The sequence below is a fragment of the Grampus griseus genome, assembly GCF_964374135.1.
Source record: "Grampus griseus genome assembly, chromosome: 3".
In the NCBI taxonomy this organism is placed as follows: domain Eukaryota; kingdom Metazoa; phylum Chordata; class Mammalia; order Artiodactyla; family Delphinidae; genus Grampus; species Grampus griseus.
Genome location: NC_139019.1, coordinates 143236949 through 143255888, shown reverse-complemented (window position 1 = coordinate 143255888; position 18940 = coordinate 143236949). Strand labels below are relative to the sequence as shown.

Genomic DNA, 18940 nt, shown 5'->3' with positions numbered 1-18940 from the left:
AAGATACCTATCTGGAGTTTCTAGGTCTTGAGCACTTGCAAAGGTAGCATTTCAGAGCATGGCATTAGACCAATGACCAATGCAGAGACATGTTGTAATGGGTGAGGATGTACCATGCTGGGCCTGCTGAGAAGTCAGATGGGTGCACACACATGCATGTACACACAGACGTGTACGCACTCACACGCACGGCACAGGAATAAGTTACTGGCTCAGTTGGCCTATACTGTTGAGATCTGGGGCTGAGCTGTCAACTGGAGCAGATGCAAGGAATAGAAGCCAGAAAGGGCAGCAGAGGAGGCAGTACTGGAAACCCTGCCCATGCTTCTTGAATGCTGTATTTGCCAATTGTGTAGACCGTGGATTGAAACCAATGAGTCGACCTGGCTGCCTCATGTCAAATCCTTCCTGATGCTGTTCACTGTGTATTGGGGGGCAAGAGCCTCCTGCTGGCCTCACAGGCTTGTTGTGAGGTTGACTGAGGCAACACAAAGTCTTTGAGCTCCTTGGAGAAAAATTCACCATGTAAGTGCAAAGTATCACCGTTATATCAGGATAATGAGACTCCCACCAGCTTAAACCAGTCACCAGGAGAGGTGGGGTATCAAAGAAAAGTAGCCAAAGCTATGCAAGTCCCAATCCAGGCAAATGATGTTTCCTCATTCAGCACTCAGCTTTCACTGGAGATGTCAGTGGCCACAGATGGGTGTCTCGTTTGGCCCCCAGTCGATGGGTGTCTCGTTTGGCCCCCAGTCTTGTTTGAATGGCTTGTACAGCATTTGCATACATTTTGAGTTGCTTGCCAACATTTAAACGTTGGGAGAGTATGCGTACCAATCTGGATCTCTGGCTTCTACTGAAGAAGTGGAAAATTTGGCAAAACTAGGCTTGCATTTCTACATGGCAACGTTCAGCCAGTGGCGGGTTGTGTCTGCCCTCCACAGATAGGGCCTTTAGTTTCCAGATTGTTTCCAATCCTTACCATTTTACACCCTATTTAATGCACTTACTTATACTGGGCTTGCCTCACCCACGTAGGGGGTGTTTGAATTTACATCTTCTTCTATAGATTTGGCCCTCCCCCCGCTTCCTATAGTCAACAAAGATACTGGATGCATGGTACCCTTATTATCCAAATCTAGGTTAAGCACCCCCCTCCCGCCAGCAGAGGAGAGACCTGTCTGCCAGCTCGTGCCAGGGGAGAACTTGATTTCTCCCGCATCCTCCTCTAGCCAGTAATTCCACCGGAAAACCCCACAGTTTTCTTACTTAGAGATGTCCAAGCAGTAATCCAACTAAATTAGATTATAATCATCTAAAGGTTGTCCTAATAAATAAAAATATAGATATAGCTAGCAGAAGCTGAGGTTTAATTAATGAGTGCTGTTTAACTGAACAGGCTGTACCATATATGGAGGATTAAAAGATGAAAAAGGATACGAGGGAAAATCAAATTTTAATGAGTTGCCATCTTCATTTGATTTAACTAAATGTCTTCCATTGTTGGAAATATTAACACTTACGAGGGAGTCATTTGTGTGTATCCACACAGTTTGATACCTGACTGCTTCCTTTTATGTAATTACACTGTGTTACAAAGGAATTTAAACTACCATTTGAAGTACAGGGCTTCTATTCTTACATTGATCTCCTTGGGAAGCTATGAGCAAAGCATGGTGTAGAAAAATAAGCCAAAAATATTGGTAGAAACACCAGGAGGGTGTCCCAAGTTAGAAAACAGCAAAGTCTCATGCAGTCAAAAAGGCAGTAGAGGTCTAGAGTTCCTCAGGCTGTCAACCGCCCCTCTGCAGGTCACTTCTCATCCCTGCTGCCCCAGGGACTCCCACGGAAGAGGGGAGGGGGCGTGTGCTACAGCCAGCTCACAGTAGGCACTGCATAAATGTTTCGTGACGAATGAATGAATGCAGTTGCCATTGCCCAGCTAGAACCAGAGAGAGGAAGTATGGACCCCAGACGTGGCATGCAATGAAACACACGTGGCTCTCCTGTCTATTACACCCACGTTCCTGCAGTTGGCAGTCAGATCCACCCTGGGCCATTTCTACCGCCCTCCCTGCTTTACACTTGCTCCTTGGGTTCTCCCTTCTTAAAGGAACAGAATCCAGGTGTTCCAAAGAGCTCCTCCTGCAAGAGTGAAATCAGAGGAAGGGCCCAGACACCTGGCTTAACACATGAGGTCTAGTACCCCGGCCTCTCTTTCTGGACTTCTGGGCTCCTTCCCATGCATTGTTGTATCCTATCCCTACTGCTTTCTTAACTGCTTACTCCATGAAGACACAGTGGGGATACTACAGTAAAGGCACAGAGAAGTGCTGTTCATGATGACTAAGCCAACATTGACGGAACATCAAGCACTGTGGTAAGTGCTTCGCCTATAAGTGAAGCCCTCACAACAGTAGGGCATGCGTGTTATTAATTCCCAGTTTACAGATGGGAGAAGCCAAAGCTTACTGAAGATACAGACACTGCCAAAGGTCACCCGACAGGCAATGGATTTGAAGCCAGGCCTGTTTCATTCACACATTTAATCTTCTTGCCACACATTTCCTTACACCAGCCCCTCCCTGCGAACGCATGATAAGTACAGTAGTAGCTATATGAGCACTGATAATGAGTGTTCACAGTTAGCAGAGAGGGAAGATGTTAGTGTATAGACAGGATGCGGTAGCTACTGAGAGTCTGGAGTGGGTATTGATGTATGTTATGTGTTTCAAGCTGTTTAATTCTGGGTAGACCGTTTTCGGCACTAGGCTTTTCTATGATATGAAAACATTTCCTGTATCAGACCCCCAGAGAGCAGGTCTGTAAGTGAACAGATACAGATCTTTCTTGGCTCCATTAAATGGAGATACAAAGTTAAATCAATTCATATTCAAAGTATGGTGAGAAGCTGATAGCAACTTGCTTCAGGGACCCAACTCGACTTGCTTGCGTTCCTGGGTTAATAGGAAGAAGCTAGTTTCTCTCAACATCTTCAATCTCCCTCCCTATTCACGGGCGGGCGTTGCTATCACCAGCAACATCTGGGCTTCCTGAGCTCACATACACCTAACGTAGAGAAACAATCTCACTGCCTCTTGCCAGGATGCTCTCTTGCAGGGCCAAGCCACTACGTTTGAGTTTCGTGTCATTAGACAGTGTGTCTCTTGGATGGAGCAGTGTGACCAGCGAGTGACAGCTTGCTAACATGTTGGAATCAAATCAGGTACAAATGTTTTCTCTGTGTTGTGAGGTGCCTCTCAATCTTTGGGGGCCCCAACCCCCCGACATTGATTCTAGATGAGACACGGCTGCCTGGCAAGCCCTCTTGAAGTTAAAGCATAATTAAAAAAATAAAGAAATGCAATTCACACTTATCAGAGCCCATCACTCTGCCTACAGCTTTAGACAGATGACGCTTCTGGGCCAGGCTCTAACCAACTTCATTGCTAATTCGACCAGGCGCTGCTGTGGCTGAACTTGGAATTCGTGGCCCAGGATCTTCAGCAAATTTTTTTTTTTTTTTTACCGCGCTTTCTTTTTCTTTTTCTTTTTTAACATCTTTATTGCAGTATAATTGCTTTACAATGGTGTGTTAGTTTCTGCTTTATAACAAAGTGAATCAGCTATACATATATTCCCAGATCTCCTCCCTCCCACCCTCCCTATCTCACCCCTCTAGGTGGTCACAAAGCATCGAGCTGATCTCCCTGTGCTATGCGGCTGCTTCCCACTAGCGATCTGTTTTACGTTTGGTAGTGTATATACGTCCATGCCACTCTCTCACTTCATCCCAGCTTACCCTTCCCCCTCCCCATATCCTCAAGTCCATTCTCTAGTAGGTCTGTGTCTTTAATTCCTCCTGGACAACAATTACCTGGGGCTTTCTGTCTCTAGAACGCTGGTTAACCCTTGCTTTCTCTGGCAGGATGTAGTTTTTGTGATGTATAGTTTGGCCCGCTGGGTGATGCTGGATGCCATGCGTGATTAGAGCAAGCAGCCTCAAAGAGCTGTGCCCGAAACTGCTGGAAACCTAGAGTCTAGGGGACATGGAAGCAGTTCCCTCTCCCTTCCTCCTGGGACATGACTATTAGGAAGGTGGGAGGCCACAGGGACTCTTTTTTTTTTTTTTTGGCTGTATGCAGGCCTCTCACTGTTGTGGCCTCTCCCGTTGTGGAGCACAGGCTCCGGACGCGCAGGCTCAGCGGCCATGGCTCACGGGCCCAGCCGCTCCGCGGCACGTGGGATCTTCCCGGACTGGGGCACGAACCCATGTCCCCTGCATCGGCAGGCGGACTCTCAACCACTGCGCCACCAGGGAAGCCCCCACAGGGACTCTTTGATTGACAGTTGAGCTGGCTGAAAACGGAAGCAACCTTAAGAATCGGCTGTGTAGACGGTAGGGGTCCCAAGGCTAAGTTGGGATTCAGAGCCTGGCTGTGTTTGGAGAACTTGTGAGCATCCCTCACTGTCCCTGGGTCTACAGAAGGTGTCTAAGGATGAACGCAGGTGAGGAAACAGAAAGGATCCTGTGGTCTGTTCTACAGCCCAGCCCTGGGACAAAACCTTGAAGTGTGGGAGAGGGGCTATAGGCAAAAAATGAAGGGCTGTTTTCTCAAAGGAACATGTTACCAGCTGATAAAGTTTCCCAGCGCGGGAGAGTGTGGCATTCTCTCCTTCTGTGTGTAAACACAGCAGGGCTTCAGTAGGGTGGGTACTGAGGGTCCTGGCTGGCACACCCCTGGCGTGGACCCGGGCAGTAGGGGAAGTATCCTAGGGTTCCCCTTAACTGCATTTTGTAGGCAGCCTCACTGAGGGGACTGAGCTAGAAGAATCTGAATGGGCTAAAGATGAACATGTGAGACATATTTGGAAACTTCTAGCAATGTCTGGGGTGAGGGTGGGGAGGAAGCTTTGCAGTGAGGATGAACCATAAAATTGAAGAAGTGATGTAAATCATTCCTTACCGGTGGGATGGACTTGCGGGGCTTGGGGCAGTGTGGGATCTGTCAGCCTTGGAACAGAACTCATGGAGGGCTAGTAGACTGTGACCCTGTTCTATTTCACGCATGTCTCATGTTGCCTACTGGTCTCATTTTGACTATTATCCCAGCTCACTTGGAAAAGTATATAAACTCTCCTGAATTCATCTCCCCACTTGACACTTGTTAACTAAGACGAGTCAGCCACATCGTCAACCGTTTGGGCACAGAAAGAGGGTAACGTCGCCATGGACCACAGAATAAGGTCATTTATGGAGAATCCCATGGTGAAAGCAATGGGAAAAGACTGAATAGGCTCCTGAAGGATCTTAATCATCAAAAAAACACTGGCTGGTAGCTTTTAATTACTTTGCAGATGTTGAATCCTATCATTGAGGACCAAGCAGGCCTCCCCTATACTGATTACAATGAAAACATGTTTTTAAAAACAAACACTTTACTTAAAACCAGGGATACTTTTCTAATTAGAGGAAAGATTAACTAAATGCATTTTCTCTTGTAATTTAATCCGTTTTAATTATTCCGAGAATGTTTATGATGAAATACTCAACTTTCTCCTAGCTGCTACTCGGTGAGGTTTCTTTCTTTATTACTCATGAAGGGAAAGGCTGAGAGATCGTCAGTGGTATGAAGGCCTCTGCGGGTCTGGTTATAATGATATATAGAAATGCACGATGGCAAGGATAGAAGAGGAGAGCAATAATTCCTGACTTCGACTGGCGGGTTTTCAAAATGATGATACCCGGGCTTCCCTGGTGGCGCAGTGGTTGAGAGTCTGCCTACCGATGCAGGGGACGCGGGTTCGTGCCCCGGTCCGGGAGGATCCCACATGCCGCGGAGCGGCTGGGCCCGTGAGCCATGGCCGCTGGGCCTGCGCGTCTGGAGCCTGTGCTCCGCAACGGGAGAGGCCACAACAGTGAGAGGCCCGCGTACCGCAAGAAAAAAAAAAAATGATGGTACCCTATTTTCCAAAAGCAATAAAGGCAAGCCTTTGAAAAAGAGCTTGTGAAATAGAATGCTGTGAAAGAAGTGGGTTAGTATAAGAGTGAACCCCATGAGGCAGGCAACTTGGGAGAAAATGCAAAATCTGTTTCTTCCATGAACATCTGGGATACCCGGTATGACTCCTGTTAACCCAGGAAATGAGGCAAGGAATTGCAAAGAAACCCCAGATATGACCCCTGGGTTGTGCTCTAAGGAGTCAAGCAATTGCAGCCTGGGAGGAATGCGGGTAATTGTGAAGTTTATTGGGCTGAAGAGGGACAGACCAGTGAGAGTCTTCACTCTCCAAAAAGCATGTGTGCTACTCAACTGAGTCGAAGTTGAGGCTCCTAGGTCATCCTTTGATGCACAGAGCCAGGCAGATAGAATCTTAGAACCCAGAGTCATGAGGAATGAGAAGGAGTAAGGAAAGGCGAGACCAGGACAAGGTGTTCTAAGACACACTGAGCTGACAACATCCTCAAATGTAAGAACTACCAGATTTCTTCTTAAAGGAGAACAGATTCCTACCAAAGGCCTCCAGAATATGTCTGTGGTCCCTATATGGAGAAACACTGGCTTAAAGAACTGAAGTTTTATTCTCTTCAAATAATAACAGAATTCCAAAGTAATATTTCAAGGGAAAAGTTTTTTTTTTCCTTTTGAAGTATACTTATGGTCAAAAGGAAACCCAGAATTAAAAATAAATTCTCAGAGAACTCTTGGCTACCCCTGGATATGTCCAAGAGGTCTAGCTTGGGGAACTTTGGTTGAAAGCAGCAAACCCCAATTTCACAATTGTATTAATATTAACCTGTATTAACCTAAGGATATTCAGAGGTTTGGTTTCATGTACAATTGGGCTGTTTGGTAAAATAAGCAGGTTCAATTCCAGGTAAGAGAGGCGGTTTCCCTGTTAGAACCAGATGCCAGCAAGTTACAGAACAAACCTTTGGGAAATGGAGAGTGGGTAGGTGTTATTTTCGACATGCCGCTCACTGCTTGATGGATTGAGGGCAGACGTGTGAGAGGGAGACTGAAGGTAGCAGAAATGTCTTAAAGAGAAGTTGATTTTGATAATCCTCCCCTGTGCTCTGTCTCACGTTGGCAGTAGATAATGATGGTGATAATGGGGGATGATGATGAAGATGTTCGCCCACATTGATTTGGCTTTTACTTTATGATGGGCACTGGGCCAACTACTTTACATATAACCCAACGAGGTAGGTCGTATTCGGTATTCTCATTTTACAGATAAACTGAGGCACACAGAGGTTAAGAAATCTGCTTGGATTTGATCTCAGGTAGACTGACACGAAAGACTGTGTCTTAATCCCTTCATTATCACGCTTGCATTGCTCAAATGCAAGTGACGTGGATACAGTCAGATGGACCTCTACTTTAACACCATCTCTTTTTTAATTAGGAAACACAAATATTTCCAAAGAAGGTACACAGATCGCCAATAGGCACAGGAAAAGATGGTCAACATAGCTAATTATTAGAGAAATGCAAATCAAAACTACAATGAGGTATCACCTCACACCAGTCAGAATGGCCATCATTAAAAAGTCTACAAGTGGGCTTCCCTGGTGGCGCAGTGGTTGAGGGTCCGCCTGCCGATGCGGGGGATGCGGGTTCGTGCCCCGGTCCGGGGGGGATCCCACATGCCGCGGAGCGGCTGGGCCCGTGAGCCATGGCCGCTGAGCCTGCGCGTCCGGAGCCTGTGCTCTGCGACGGGAGAGGCCACGGCAGTGAGAGGCCCGCGTACCACAAAAAAGGCTACAAGTAAGAAATGCTGGCGAGGGTGTGGAGAAAAGGGAACCCTCCTACACTTTTGGAGGGAATGTAAATTGGTGCAGCCACTATGGAAAAGAGTATGGAGGTTCCTCAAAAAACTAAAAATCGGGTTGCCATATGCCAAAACCATAACTCGGAAAGATGCATGCATCTCTATGTTCATAGCACACTATTTACAATAGTCAAGACATGGAAACAACCTAAGTGTCCATCGACAGATGAATGGATAAAGAAGATTGGTGTATACACACACACACACACACACACACACACACACACACACACACACACACTGGAATATGACTCAGCCATAAAAAAGAATGAAATAATGCCATTTGCAGCAACATGGATGGACCCAGAGATTATCATACTAAGCGAAGTAAGTCAGAAAGAGAAATACCATATGATATCACTTATATGTGGAATCTAAAATATGACACAGATGAACCTATCTATGAAACAAATAGAATCACGGACATAGAGAACAGACTTGTGGTTGCCGAGGGGGAGGGGGTTGGAGAAGGGATGGAGTGGGAAGTTGAGGTTAGCAGACTTCAGCTAATTTATACAGGATGGATAAACAACAAGGTCCTACTGCACAGCACAGAGAACCATATTCAATATCCTATGATAAAACATAATGGAAAAGAATATTTCAAAAAGGAACGTATATATATGTATAACTGAATCACTTTTGCTGTACAGCAGAAATTAACACAACATTCTAAATCAACTATACTTCAATAAAAAATTTAAAAAAAGAAACACAAATATAAATGGACAAAAAGAAACACAAATATAAACCACTGAAGGAAGTTTTTCAATGCACAGAAGCATTGTCTAGGTAAATCAGATATAAACTGGAGCTGAGATGAGCAGATAATCAGACTAACAAAATTCACAACGCATCATCGGCAAAACCAACACTCTGCTGTATCCATCCCTTTGATGTAAAGTGTATCAGTATATTACGGGAATCTACCTGGAGACCCTCCCTGACCTTACAGAAGAGAGAAGGATGTGATTGTCCTGGAGTGGACCATTCCACGCGATGCATATAAATTTGCATCAAAAGTAATAAATTTCTGGAGATGGGCAGGTCCTTCGAGAGCATCTCATCCAAGTGTGTTCTAAACCTAGGCAATCACATAGTGCATTCGTGACATTTGCAATATCTGCGCTGTTATTTACTTAATATTTGTCTTCAAATTTACTGAGGCCTAATATCACTACCTGCTTTTTCAACATCCCTAAGCATTAAGGCCCATGTAATCATGAGTTTAACGAGCTAGTTATGGTTTTTCCTAATACTTCGTTTTAAAAGCCCCGTATATAACCAGTCAGTAAAATACATGTGCACACCAACAAAAACACCTCATGGTTGTGGACCACACTCTAGAGAGCAGTGATGTGGTTCACCCCCCTCATGGGCCTTGGGAAGAAACTAAGGTCAGAAAGGTTGGGTGACTTCTCAAGGGCACCCAGAATGTTCGTGGCACAGTCAGGCCTAGAACACAGAGCTCCTGTCCTCTGTCCATTTATTCTTCATGATACCACAATGAATCAGACAGCAAGTGATGAGAAAGTGCCCATCATGAACATCTGATGGAGTTCATTGCTCCGGGGCCCTCTCTGCATTCCCTTTTTCTTTAATATAAAGTCTTGAGTGTATATCGTGGAACCCAAGACTGACAGTCTTGGAAGAAATGTTGATTCTTTGTAAGAGCTCAAGCGACCGAGTACTCACTACCTACACTCAGGGAGTGCAGCCCATTTTTCAACAGCTCTTATTCTTTGATGTTTTCCTTTCTTTTGAGTCTGGAATCTTCCTCATGCTAACTCTCACCCATGGGTTTCTGTTCTAAGAGTTCCATACTGTTTTTAGCTCTTTGCTCTTGTGAACGCGGTGATACCTCGTATCAAGCTATCTACTTCTTGGATCTGGCCTTGTCCCTGTGGGCCACGTGCTAGTACATCAAGGGGACCCTCTGAAACATGAAGGTGATGGTACAAGGAATGCTCCAACTCACTGTCTCCCCACAGAACTATAACTGCAAGACTTCTTCCCCTCTTTTCTTTTTTGATGAGACCTCCTTTTCTGCTGGGGCATATGTTACTAAATCACATAGAAAGTCATACCAAAAAAATGTTTCCATTTAAACTAGAGGATGGTTGAGCCATAAAGCCAGGGGGAGCTTTGTGTCTATCTAGTCTACCTTCCCCTGAAAGGCCCTCTTCAACATCTAGGCTAAGAAACTAAACACTTTCAGCTACGAGAGTCTCGCTACTTGTGAGGCAGTTCCTTTCCCTTTCATTATATTCCACTTTTTGCATTGAGTTGAAAATGGGTTCCTATAACTTCTACCTCCAGGGCCTTGTTCTGAGTTTGGGTAGGAAACCTGGGCAGACTGCCTGACCCAGACGTGAAGAGAGCTTCTGGGCATGTGGTGATTCCTGATCTTCAATGAAAAGGCTCACATTTTGGCCTACGTGTAGGGGAAAAAAAAAGCAGCAGTGGAACATGTCCTACTCTCTGCTGCCCATAATCTTAAACAGTGAAGAACTATCACTTTAGGCTTTCACTTCAAAAAATATGGAGATCTTGGGGTTTCCCTGGTGGCGCAGTGGTTGAGAGTCCGCCTGCCGATGCAGGGTACACGGGTTCATGCCCCGGTCTGCGAAGATCCCACGTGCTGTGGAGCGGCTGGGCCCGTGAGCCATGGCCGCTGAGCCTGTGCTCCACAATAGGAGAAGCCACAACAGTGAGAGGCCCGCGTACCACAAAAAAAAAAAAAAAAAAAAAAAAAAAATGGAGATCCTAGGACAGGTTCCAATAAGAGCTCCCGGAGGAATAGGTTAATGGACCAATCAGAGAATTAGCTGCTTCCAAAGACCCAGTGGGAAGGATGGCTCCGCAGTGGCTAATTTTATCTCAACTTGATATCTCATTGTAGAGTCATGAAAGCTCAAATGTTGAAGGACAATAGCTACAAGAAAAAAAAAAGTTTCCATAACTTAAATGAAGCTGGAATGAGATGCAGAAGCCGCTGTACTCAGTCTGAAGTTGGTTCATTTTTTTTTTTGCGGTACGCGGGCCTCTCACTGTTGTGGCCTCTCCCGTTGCAGAGCACAGGCTCCAGACGTGCAGGCTCAGCGGCCATGGCTCACGGGCCCAGCCGCTCCGCGGCATGTGGGATCTTCCCGGACCGGGTCACGAACCCGTGTCCCCTGCATCGGCAGGCGGACTCTCAACCACTGCGCCACCGGGGAAGCCCTGAAGTTGGTTCATTTTGACAGTCGTTTTCTTCCTGACCTGTTCCCTGTAGCTCCGAAGCTCTCTCCCTCTTGAACTGTGACCCTGTCTACTCCTGATGACAATCACTTAATCAGCACATCAGATTGTCGCACGGCTGGTTTTACCTTGGGTAAAGATTCATTTTCCTTATTAACATCACAAGAACCCAGTTCTTTCCCCAACCAATTAAAGAGGAAAAATAGAAGGGTCCCAGTGAGATAGAGGGAAAAGAAAACTGTTCTGACTTGTGGTACAGGGGCAGGTTACTCAGTCCCACACGATCCTGGGAATCCAGTCCTCATGATTCTGAAATGCAGCTGCAGGTCAGGACCACATAGAAAAAGTAAACAGGCTGGAATAACCATTATAGACATTGCTCACTACCCAGATATCAAAGAGTTCAGCTAGGGTCAGAGCCTAGTTTTGGTGGATTTACTCTGTGTGTGTGTTAGCCTGTATTATTTAGAGTGGATATCTGGACAGCTTACGATAATAGCAACAATCCTCAATGAGCATTTTGCTTTCCTCCGTGTAATCTCCAGCAATAAGAACTTTGGTCTCTCCCTGTATTTTGCCCGACCATCCTGCTTGAGGAACATGTTAACATTTACTCTGTTTCTTTATAAGAGATGTTTATCTGAGTTTACTCTAGTTCATAGAAATTTCTGAGTTATTCTACGGTTCCTTTATGCCCTGGTGTTATAGACTCTGAATAGACTGCTGAGGTTGAATCCACAGTATTAATAAGGGGTGGTGGGAGGGATGGCAGGTGATAGGAACAACAACCCATTTTAGGATTATGTTTAAAGAATGAAACTAGTCTAACCACACAATGTGCCTTCTGATTTATTCATATGAGTAAACTGCAGCCTATTCAAATAATGCTAATAGATTCCGAAGAGATACGCGAATTGTGGTTGATTTAGATTCAACGTCTATTTCTCCTCTCTGCAATTCTGGAGATTTTTGCCATACTCTGTATTTAACTTGTTAGAAACAGTTAATAAAAGATCATTGCTTGGTAGAATCCAACCTGCTGGCAAGTCAGCTCTACCAGTTAACACTGAAACGTTATACCTTATATTTAAATCTTTAGCAATATGTAGTAAATATCCAAATATAAAAGAATAATTTGGTTGAAAAATTCCAGAAATGCATTTGACCAAGCGTGGATAGATCCTGCTGATTCTACTGGATTGAGTTTTGGAAGGCTGTGCTTTTATCCTCATCCCTTTCCCCCCTGCATCTGTCTTCTTGCTTCCTTGGGTAAAATAAACTTGATATACCAGGACTGATGTGAAATGCTTAGCTGACTCTTTGCAATGACCCTAAGAAAACTGTCGCACCATGACCTTTTGAAAATAGACCGCAGACAACCCAAGCACCCACTGCTTTGCCCTATCCCGAACCTCCCAATGCATTTTTTTTTTTTTTTTTGCAGGCTAGGTTCCATTTCATTCTTATTTATTTTCTATTTTCAAAATATAGCATTTGAGGCTCTGCTTGAAAGGGACCAAAGAGCCTCTCTTTATTTTCTGACCGTCAGTATCCCCGAGGAGGAGGAGGACTGATTCTGGGCTTGTAAATTGCGGCATTCACTTAGAGTGAATCGACAGGAGAGTCTGCTCAAAATAAAAGATTAAAACTCCATGAAACAGCTCTGGGGGCAGAGGATGAAAAGCAAAAGGAGCAATTACATGTGTACGAACACCTCTAGACTTTGAATAGCAAATCTCACCAACCAAGGAATGCTTGGCTTTCTCTGAGCAAAGCCCAATGAATGTAAATCTGTGAGGAGGCGGCACTGATACCACTAATAAAACCACAGAGCCCTAATTTCTCACAAGGACAGACTTTGGTGATAAAGATCTTTATGACATACGTAGTGCGAGCTCATGAAGTCATGAGAGATCATAATTCTGAAGGAGAGACTTTCCTGGGACGTCACTAGCTTCATTTGGGGGCGCTTTACTTGGCATATACATCTGCACCTTCTCTGTTTCTCAAGAGCTCACGGAGCTGTGAAACTTGAACTAGACACTTCAAGTCGCAAAAACACCTTTCTCTAATTCATCTCACCCAAAGGGCTGGCTAGAAAGAATCATTTCCTGTATTCTCCTGCTGGCCACATCCTCACCATCTTCTGTGAGACTCAAGTTACCATCTTCCCATTTCATCTTCAAAGGCCCCAGAGACATTTCCACGCAACAGCTGTTCTCTCTCCACTCGCTCTCTGTGACATTTGGACCCTTCCCTTTCTCTTGGCCCCCGATGGCCTTCAAGTCACAATTGGTATGCTTTCTCTAAAGTGAATGTTGACCCTCTTCTCTTTTCTCCTTCCTCCCTGCCAACACTTGCGCAACTCTCCAATTCAGGGGTTGGCCAGTTTTTTCCTGTCTTTTTTGCACCAGACAACAAATGGCTTTGTGGACCACGTTGCAATGACTTAAGGCCAAGGTGCAGTGCAGAAGCTGATGATACATCACACATGGGTGTGGCTGTCCTCTACTAACGCTTTGTTTAAGGGACACTGCAATTGGAATTTCATATGACTGTCATGTGTCAGGAAATATTTTTCTTTCAACCCTTAAAAAAATGTCACTATTCTTAGCTCGTAAGCCACAGAGCAACAGGCAGCAGGCTAGATTTGGTCCGCACCCCCACCTACAGTTCTCCGACCTCTGCTCTGATCCATCAGGGCTGCCCTCCTGTGAGCTCTTCCCAGAGTAGAGATGAGTTGTAGGTAGGACAGAGTCAGCAGGCACCCCTGCGGGATGCTAAACCCTCGGCAGATGCGGGAAGGGGAGAGCAAAGGGGAGGCTGAGGCTGGGTTGTGTGAACTGAGACAAAGGGGGATTTTCTACCTAAAGGTTGGCAAGAGCTCTTTTGGGGAGGGAGACTGGGGGCAATGGAGGTATGAGGGCGGGGAGGGTCTGTATTTAGATCACACCAAGCATGCAAAAGGATATCAAGAGGAACACCCCTGAAGAGTGGGAGCTATTAATAAGGATTTTAAACTGTCTCAGTATTGGGTTGTGCACTTCCTTCCCTTAAACGCCTTCTGAATTATCCCCCAGACTCTGCAGGGAACTGAAGATGAAAGCGGCTGCAGGGGGAACGGGATCTGGAGCACCACTGAACGATTGCAAAAACAATTCACTGCCAACAGACTGTCCCGGCAGGGTCCCAGTGCTATGGTCGTGGCCTGGATAGGCACGCTGCCCCTCGGATGCCCAATTAGATAGAATTGGGGGAAACCTAATGCAGAGAGCACTTTCTCTCTGCTTGACCACCCAAATGAACAGCATGGGAAACTGAGTCTGAGCTCATGAGTCAGCCCTGGAGAAGCTCCTAACCCTGCCTCCCACTCCAGGTGCCTGGGGTCTTGGGGCTAGGACAGAGGGGAGGGCCCCCAACTCAATGGCTAGAATCCAAGGTAAGTTCAAGGGGCCATGTTAGTAGTTTGGATAGAGACTTCTCTGAGAGTTTCCATGCAAGCACGTGGCCTCAGCCAGCTTGGCATGAAACCAACCCCGAACCGGGACAAAAGCAAAACCAAAACCGAAGAAACTTGAGAAGTATTACTTCTTAAAGAAAATGACCTTTTAAGAAATATTCTCAGTCATCAAGCTTTATATATACAGAGAGATGACTGAGTGAGAATGAAATGGGGCCAGAGGAGGAGACATTTATCGATGGTGGTGAGGGGAAGGGTCAGGAGCCCAAGGACAGAGCCTTGTCTTGGGACAACAAGGGGATGCTCAAACCTATTAGAGGGGTACCTGGTTACCCAGGAAACCTGGGAGTCCTGCCCTGCATCCAACCTGGTCTAAAAGAAGTGAGTTCAATTATTGCCAGCAAGCAGGGATCCGGCTGGGAGGGTATTCAAAAAGGGGAGACTTGAAGACCACAGTCATTTGGGGTGCTTGAAACCTCCAGGCCCTGACCATTTCCCATGCGTGTGCATTTCCCTTCTCCACGATTAGTAATTTGGATGGATTTTCCTATCTGATCTGCTCCCTTTCCTCCCCATCTGGAATTCTGGAAAGAAGGGAAAGCCTTTTCCAATCAGGACCTTGCTTTTCCCTTCCCTATGCCCTGGGAGATTTGGAGAGGCAGCAGGAAATGCTGGAGAGCGCTCGTGTCCCTGCAGGAACAGCCAGTTGCAACGCACGACCATCACTATAGATCTACGATTTATGAAAATAAAGCAAATATGTGCCTGTTTCGGTGCCTGCCGTTTGCCTACCAATGGTGCAGTGTTCACCATTCCAGCCCTCTCGGCATTCACATTTGCCATCTTTACAGGTCCCGTGCTCAATGCAGCGGGGGTGGCACACGCGCTGGTCACAAGCTGCGCCTGTCCAGCCCTCTTCACAGCGGCAGGCTCCCCCGATGCAGACGCCGTGAGTGCCACAGTCTACTGAGCACACTTCTGGAAGAAAAACAATGATTACAGCTCAACACCACAGCCGGCGAAACCCTCCACCGGAGGCCAGACCACACACATGGCCCGGGCCCCTGGAGCTGGCCCAAGGCCCAGAGGTATGTCATCCTGGGCGGCCTGTCTCTCCACTGGCCGGGTATTCATCCACTGCGAGGTAGTTTCTAGAGCAGCGTTCTCACAGTGGGGTCCCTAGACTGGCTGCAGTGCCATCACTGGGGAACTATGCGGAAATGCAACTTCTTATGCCCTGGTTGGTCCTCTTGACTTAGAAACGCGGGGAGTGGGACTTAGAAATCTGTTTTGTCAAGTCCTCCAAGTGTCTGTGATGTACACTGAAGTGTGAGAACCACTGCTCTAGGGCTGGAGACCATCCCAGGAAGAGGTCAGACATCGTTGCTCAACCAGTTTGGTAAAGCCACCCGGGAGGTGCCCACCTGAAAAGATACCTGCGGAGCCTGACTCCCCAGCCAGCTGGGATTCTTTTCCCTGTTGAGAGCCTGAACTGACCAGAGGCCAGTCAGAGACCCAGCGGCTCCAACCTCGCTGATGACTGCAGGCCCAGCTGTCACCCGGATCGGCACCTTGGTGGCAATCGTGACCGCTCTAATCGTGCTGCCTTTACACAGCCTCTTTCTCAAAGGAGCTCAAAGTCTTTTGTGGTTGGGGAGGAGACATACAGACAGATATGCACGCTCTGGCATTCCAGACCTCTCACTCGAGGACAAGCACGTGCCAGGCAGTCATCCTCATGACAGACTACTGAGGGAGGCATGGCTCATCACGCCAGGGGAGGGGAGACCAGGCCAGGAGGGTTAGTGACTCACTCCAAGTCACACAGCACGTCGGGAGCACCGCTGGGTCTCGGATCTAGGGCGCCCCCTCCCCCCATCCTCCACAGAGCTTGGCCTGGACCACCAACATCAGAGCTGCAGGCAGAGGCGAGTGGGCTGAGAAGATACCCAAAATAGCCCATGTTAACTGACTCTTCCTTTTTTTTTTCCCTTCTGGAATGAAATATTCATTTCTTTCCCATTGTAGCAAAGCTTCGCATAGATTCCCTTCCTGATTGCCATGGTAATCTGACAGAAGGGGGCGGAAGGATGATGGCTTGCTTGGATAGGCGCTTGACAGTGTGAACGGAACCATTCTTGGAAAGGTGGAGACTGGCTTGAACTGTTGAACCATTCCATTTTAAGGTCACTAGGGAGGTAAGACACGTACTCTTAATTTTAGGAAAATAAAGGGTACAGTGCCACTTCATTATTTTCCTGTCACTGGAGTATGCAGAGCTTTGTAACATGTTCACCTGGCACCCCGAGGGAGCGTCTTTTCTCTTTTATAGGACATTCCGTTCAGTTTGTCTGGGACTGAGTTGTTCTGTTTTGTTTTCTGGTACCTTTAGGGAGCATACATAAGAAAGCTATAATGCAAAGGGAAGCATCCCTCCCGGGCCCCTCATCCATTTGCAGTGATGAAACCAACGAGGCACAAGGACCAAGTGGTGTTTGTTTGTTTGTTCTTTTCTCAAGGATCAAAGGCTTCATGACTGAGGATAGAGTAAGAGAGGTACTATGCAACTGACCAAAGTCCCTCCATCCCGAGTGGAAAGAGCAGATTCCCATCTGTTTGGGCTTTTGGAAGGAACACAGGGCATGAGTGTTGGGGAAAGTGAGGAGGAAACCTCCTGGCTTACCGACGGAGCAGTCGGGACCCATCCAGTTGGGATCACAGCTGCAGAGGCCCGTATCGGGGAGGTAAGTACCATGTCCACTGCACTGGTCTGGGCACTGGACCCTCGCCAGCTCACAGTTGAGGCCACCCCAGCCAGGGCTGCAAAGGCATTCTCCATTTACACAGACCCCATGGCTGGAGCACGTAGGATCCAAGCAATCAACTGAAAAAAAAACAAAGAGGAAAAGTATTGATCACTCATGGGGGTGGGCCATGAAACAGCAGTTTACAGCTGAACGGACCAGTGCTGCACCAATTCTTACCCACCTGCAAGCAAATGGAACAGCCCAGGTAGTACATGGCCCCTTGAAGAATACCCATAAAGAATTAAAGACTTTTTATTTGTTAAAACACCAAATCTCAAACTTGAAGAGAATGTAAAGGAAAAAGGGGGATTTCTCAAGCAGAATCAGGAGGAACCAAATATAGAGATGTATCCTCCAACCTCGAGAACCTTGTACTTAGAAGCATTAGTATCTTATTGAACCACATCAGGGCTTCTGAGACTGGACCATGAATGCTGGTGATGTCTCTACGTGTGATACCAAACCCGATCATCCCTCACTTTTGGAGAGAAAAGTAGAGAGGCTCAGTCTAACTTCACTAATACTTGACTACAGAAGGTACCAAAAGATGAAACAGAAAACCAGTGACACTCATGCGTGAGTCACTTTCCTAATTAAGTTTCACTTAGGCTAAGTCTAAAATTAGTTTTCATTCTCTGAGCACACATCTACTGGAAGTTAGTAAATGTGCAGGAAAGAAGAGGTGAAGTTGGGTGTGGAAGTGATCCCAAAGGGGTAACCTTCCTACACACAATCTTAGTAAAATGGATGGGTGAGTCTCTGGCTGTGGCACTGACCTCCCCCCAAACTGTTAATCAGGCGAATTAACGGTCAGATTCCAGTCACTGCTGTTCTTGCCAGTTTCATGGTCTGATTGCTTGGCCCTCTTAGTAATCAGAGTGGCTATACATCCAGTAGCGACTTGAAGTTTATTACTCTGGAATCCACTCAAAGTGAGGAGAGCAGTGAGCTGCAAAGGCCAGTTCTCAGGACAGGACTTTTTGTATGAGAATGTGACCCCAAACTTTGGACATCCATCCAGCCTGAGGATGGACAAATAGGGCTTTTTAGAGTAAGACCAGCGTCCTTAGGTATTCCTAGAAAATGATGCAGTGGCATTTGAACAGAGGGCACTGCACACCGTGGGGTCTGAGTGGTGAACAGGGGTCTTACGTGAGTCTCAGATGGTGCCTTATGGATCAGAGCAATGGTGGGGGGCGGGGTCTTGTCATCTTATTTGACTAAGACATAAACTTCGCTCACTTTAACAGCTTGGAAATCAGGTCTGTTGGCCTAGATTAAAGCCTTTGCTTCTGCCATCAACTGGGGGCACAGCTTGAGGCAGAAATAAGAATTTTCAGCGTTAAGAGATGTTTTTTCAGGATCCCACTTGGACCTTCTCAGGAAGACGTTATTTATGGAAATCAGTTCAAAACTATTTGAGCCATGGGGAAGCAAAAGCTGCCATTGTTTGTTTTTTTTTTTTAACCAGGAATACTCTCAAAAAGGTACATTTCAGTGACTTATTATTAGTTGGAGACATTTATGACGATGTCATTTTCTCTGGTTACAATCACTTTAATGTTGAACTCATTGTCTTGGGGACTATTACTCCTGA

At 46.4% G+C, this 18940-nt stretch overlaps 1 protein-coding gene across 7 annotated transcripts in view; it reads right to left on the bottom strand.

Moving 5' to 3' along the window:
- The window catches only part of TENM2 (teneurin transmembrane protein 2), a gene marked incomplete at both ends in the record, with an annotated part of 991817 nt that overhangs the window by 142559 nt on the left and 830318 nt on the right, over positions 1 to 18940 (bottom strand). For 3 of the 7 annotated variants that reach the window (XM_082650012.1, XM_082650014.1, XM_082650018.1), the window contains 2 exons: positions 15329 to 15514; positions 17220 to 17420. In XM_082650012.1, coding sequence (XP_082506138.1) covers positions 15329 to 15514; positions 17220 to 17420 — 387 coding nt within the window. Of the gene's footprint in view, positions 1 to 15301; positions 15515 to 17219; positions 17421 to 18940 lie in introns of all 7 variants that reach the window. The other 4 variants (XM_082650013.1, XM_082650016.1, XM_082650017.1 and 1 more) reach the window with 2 other exon arrangements.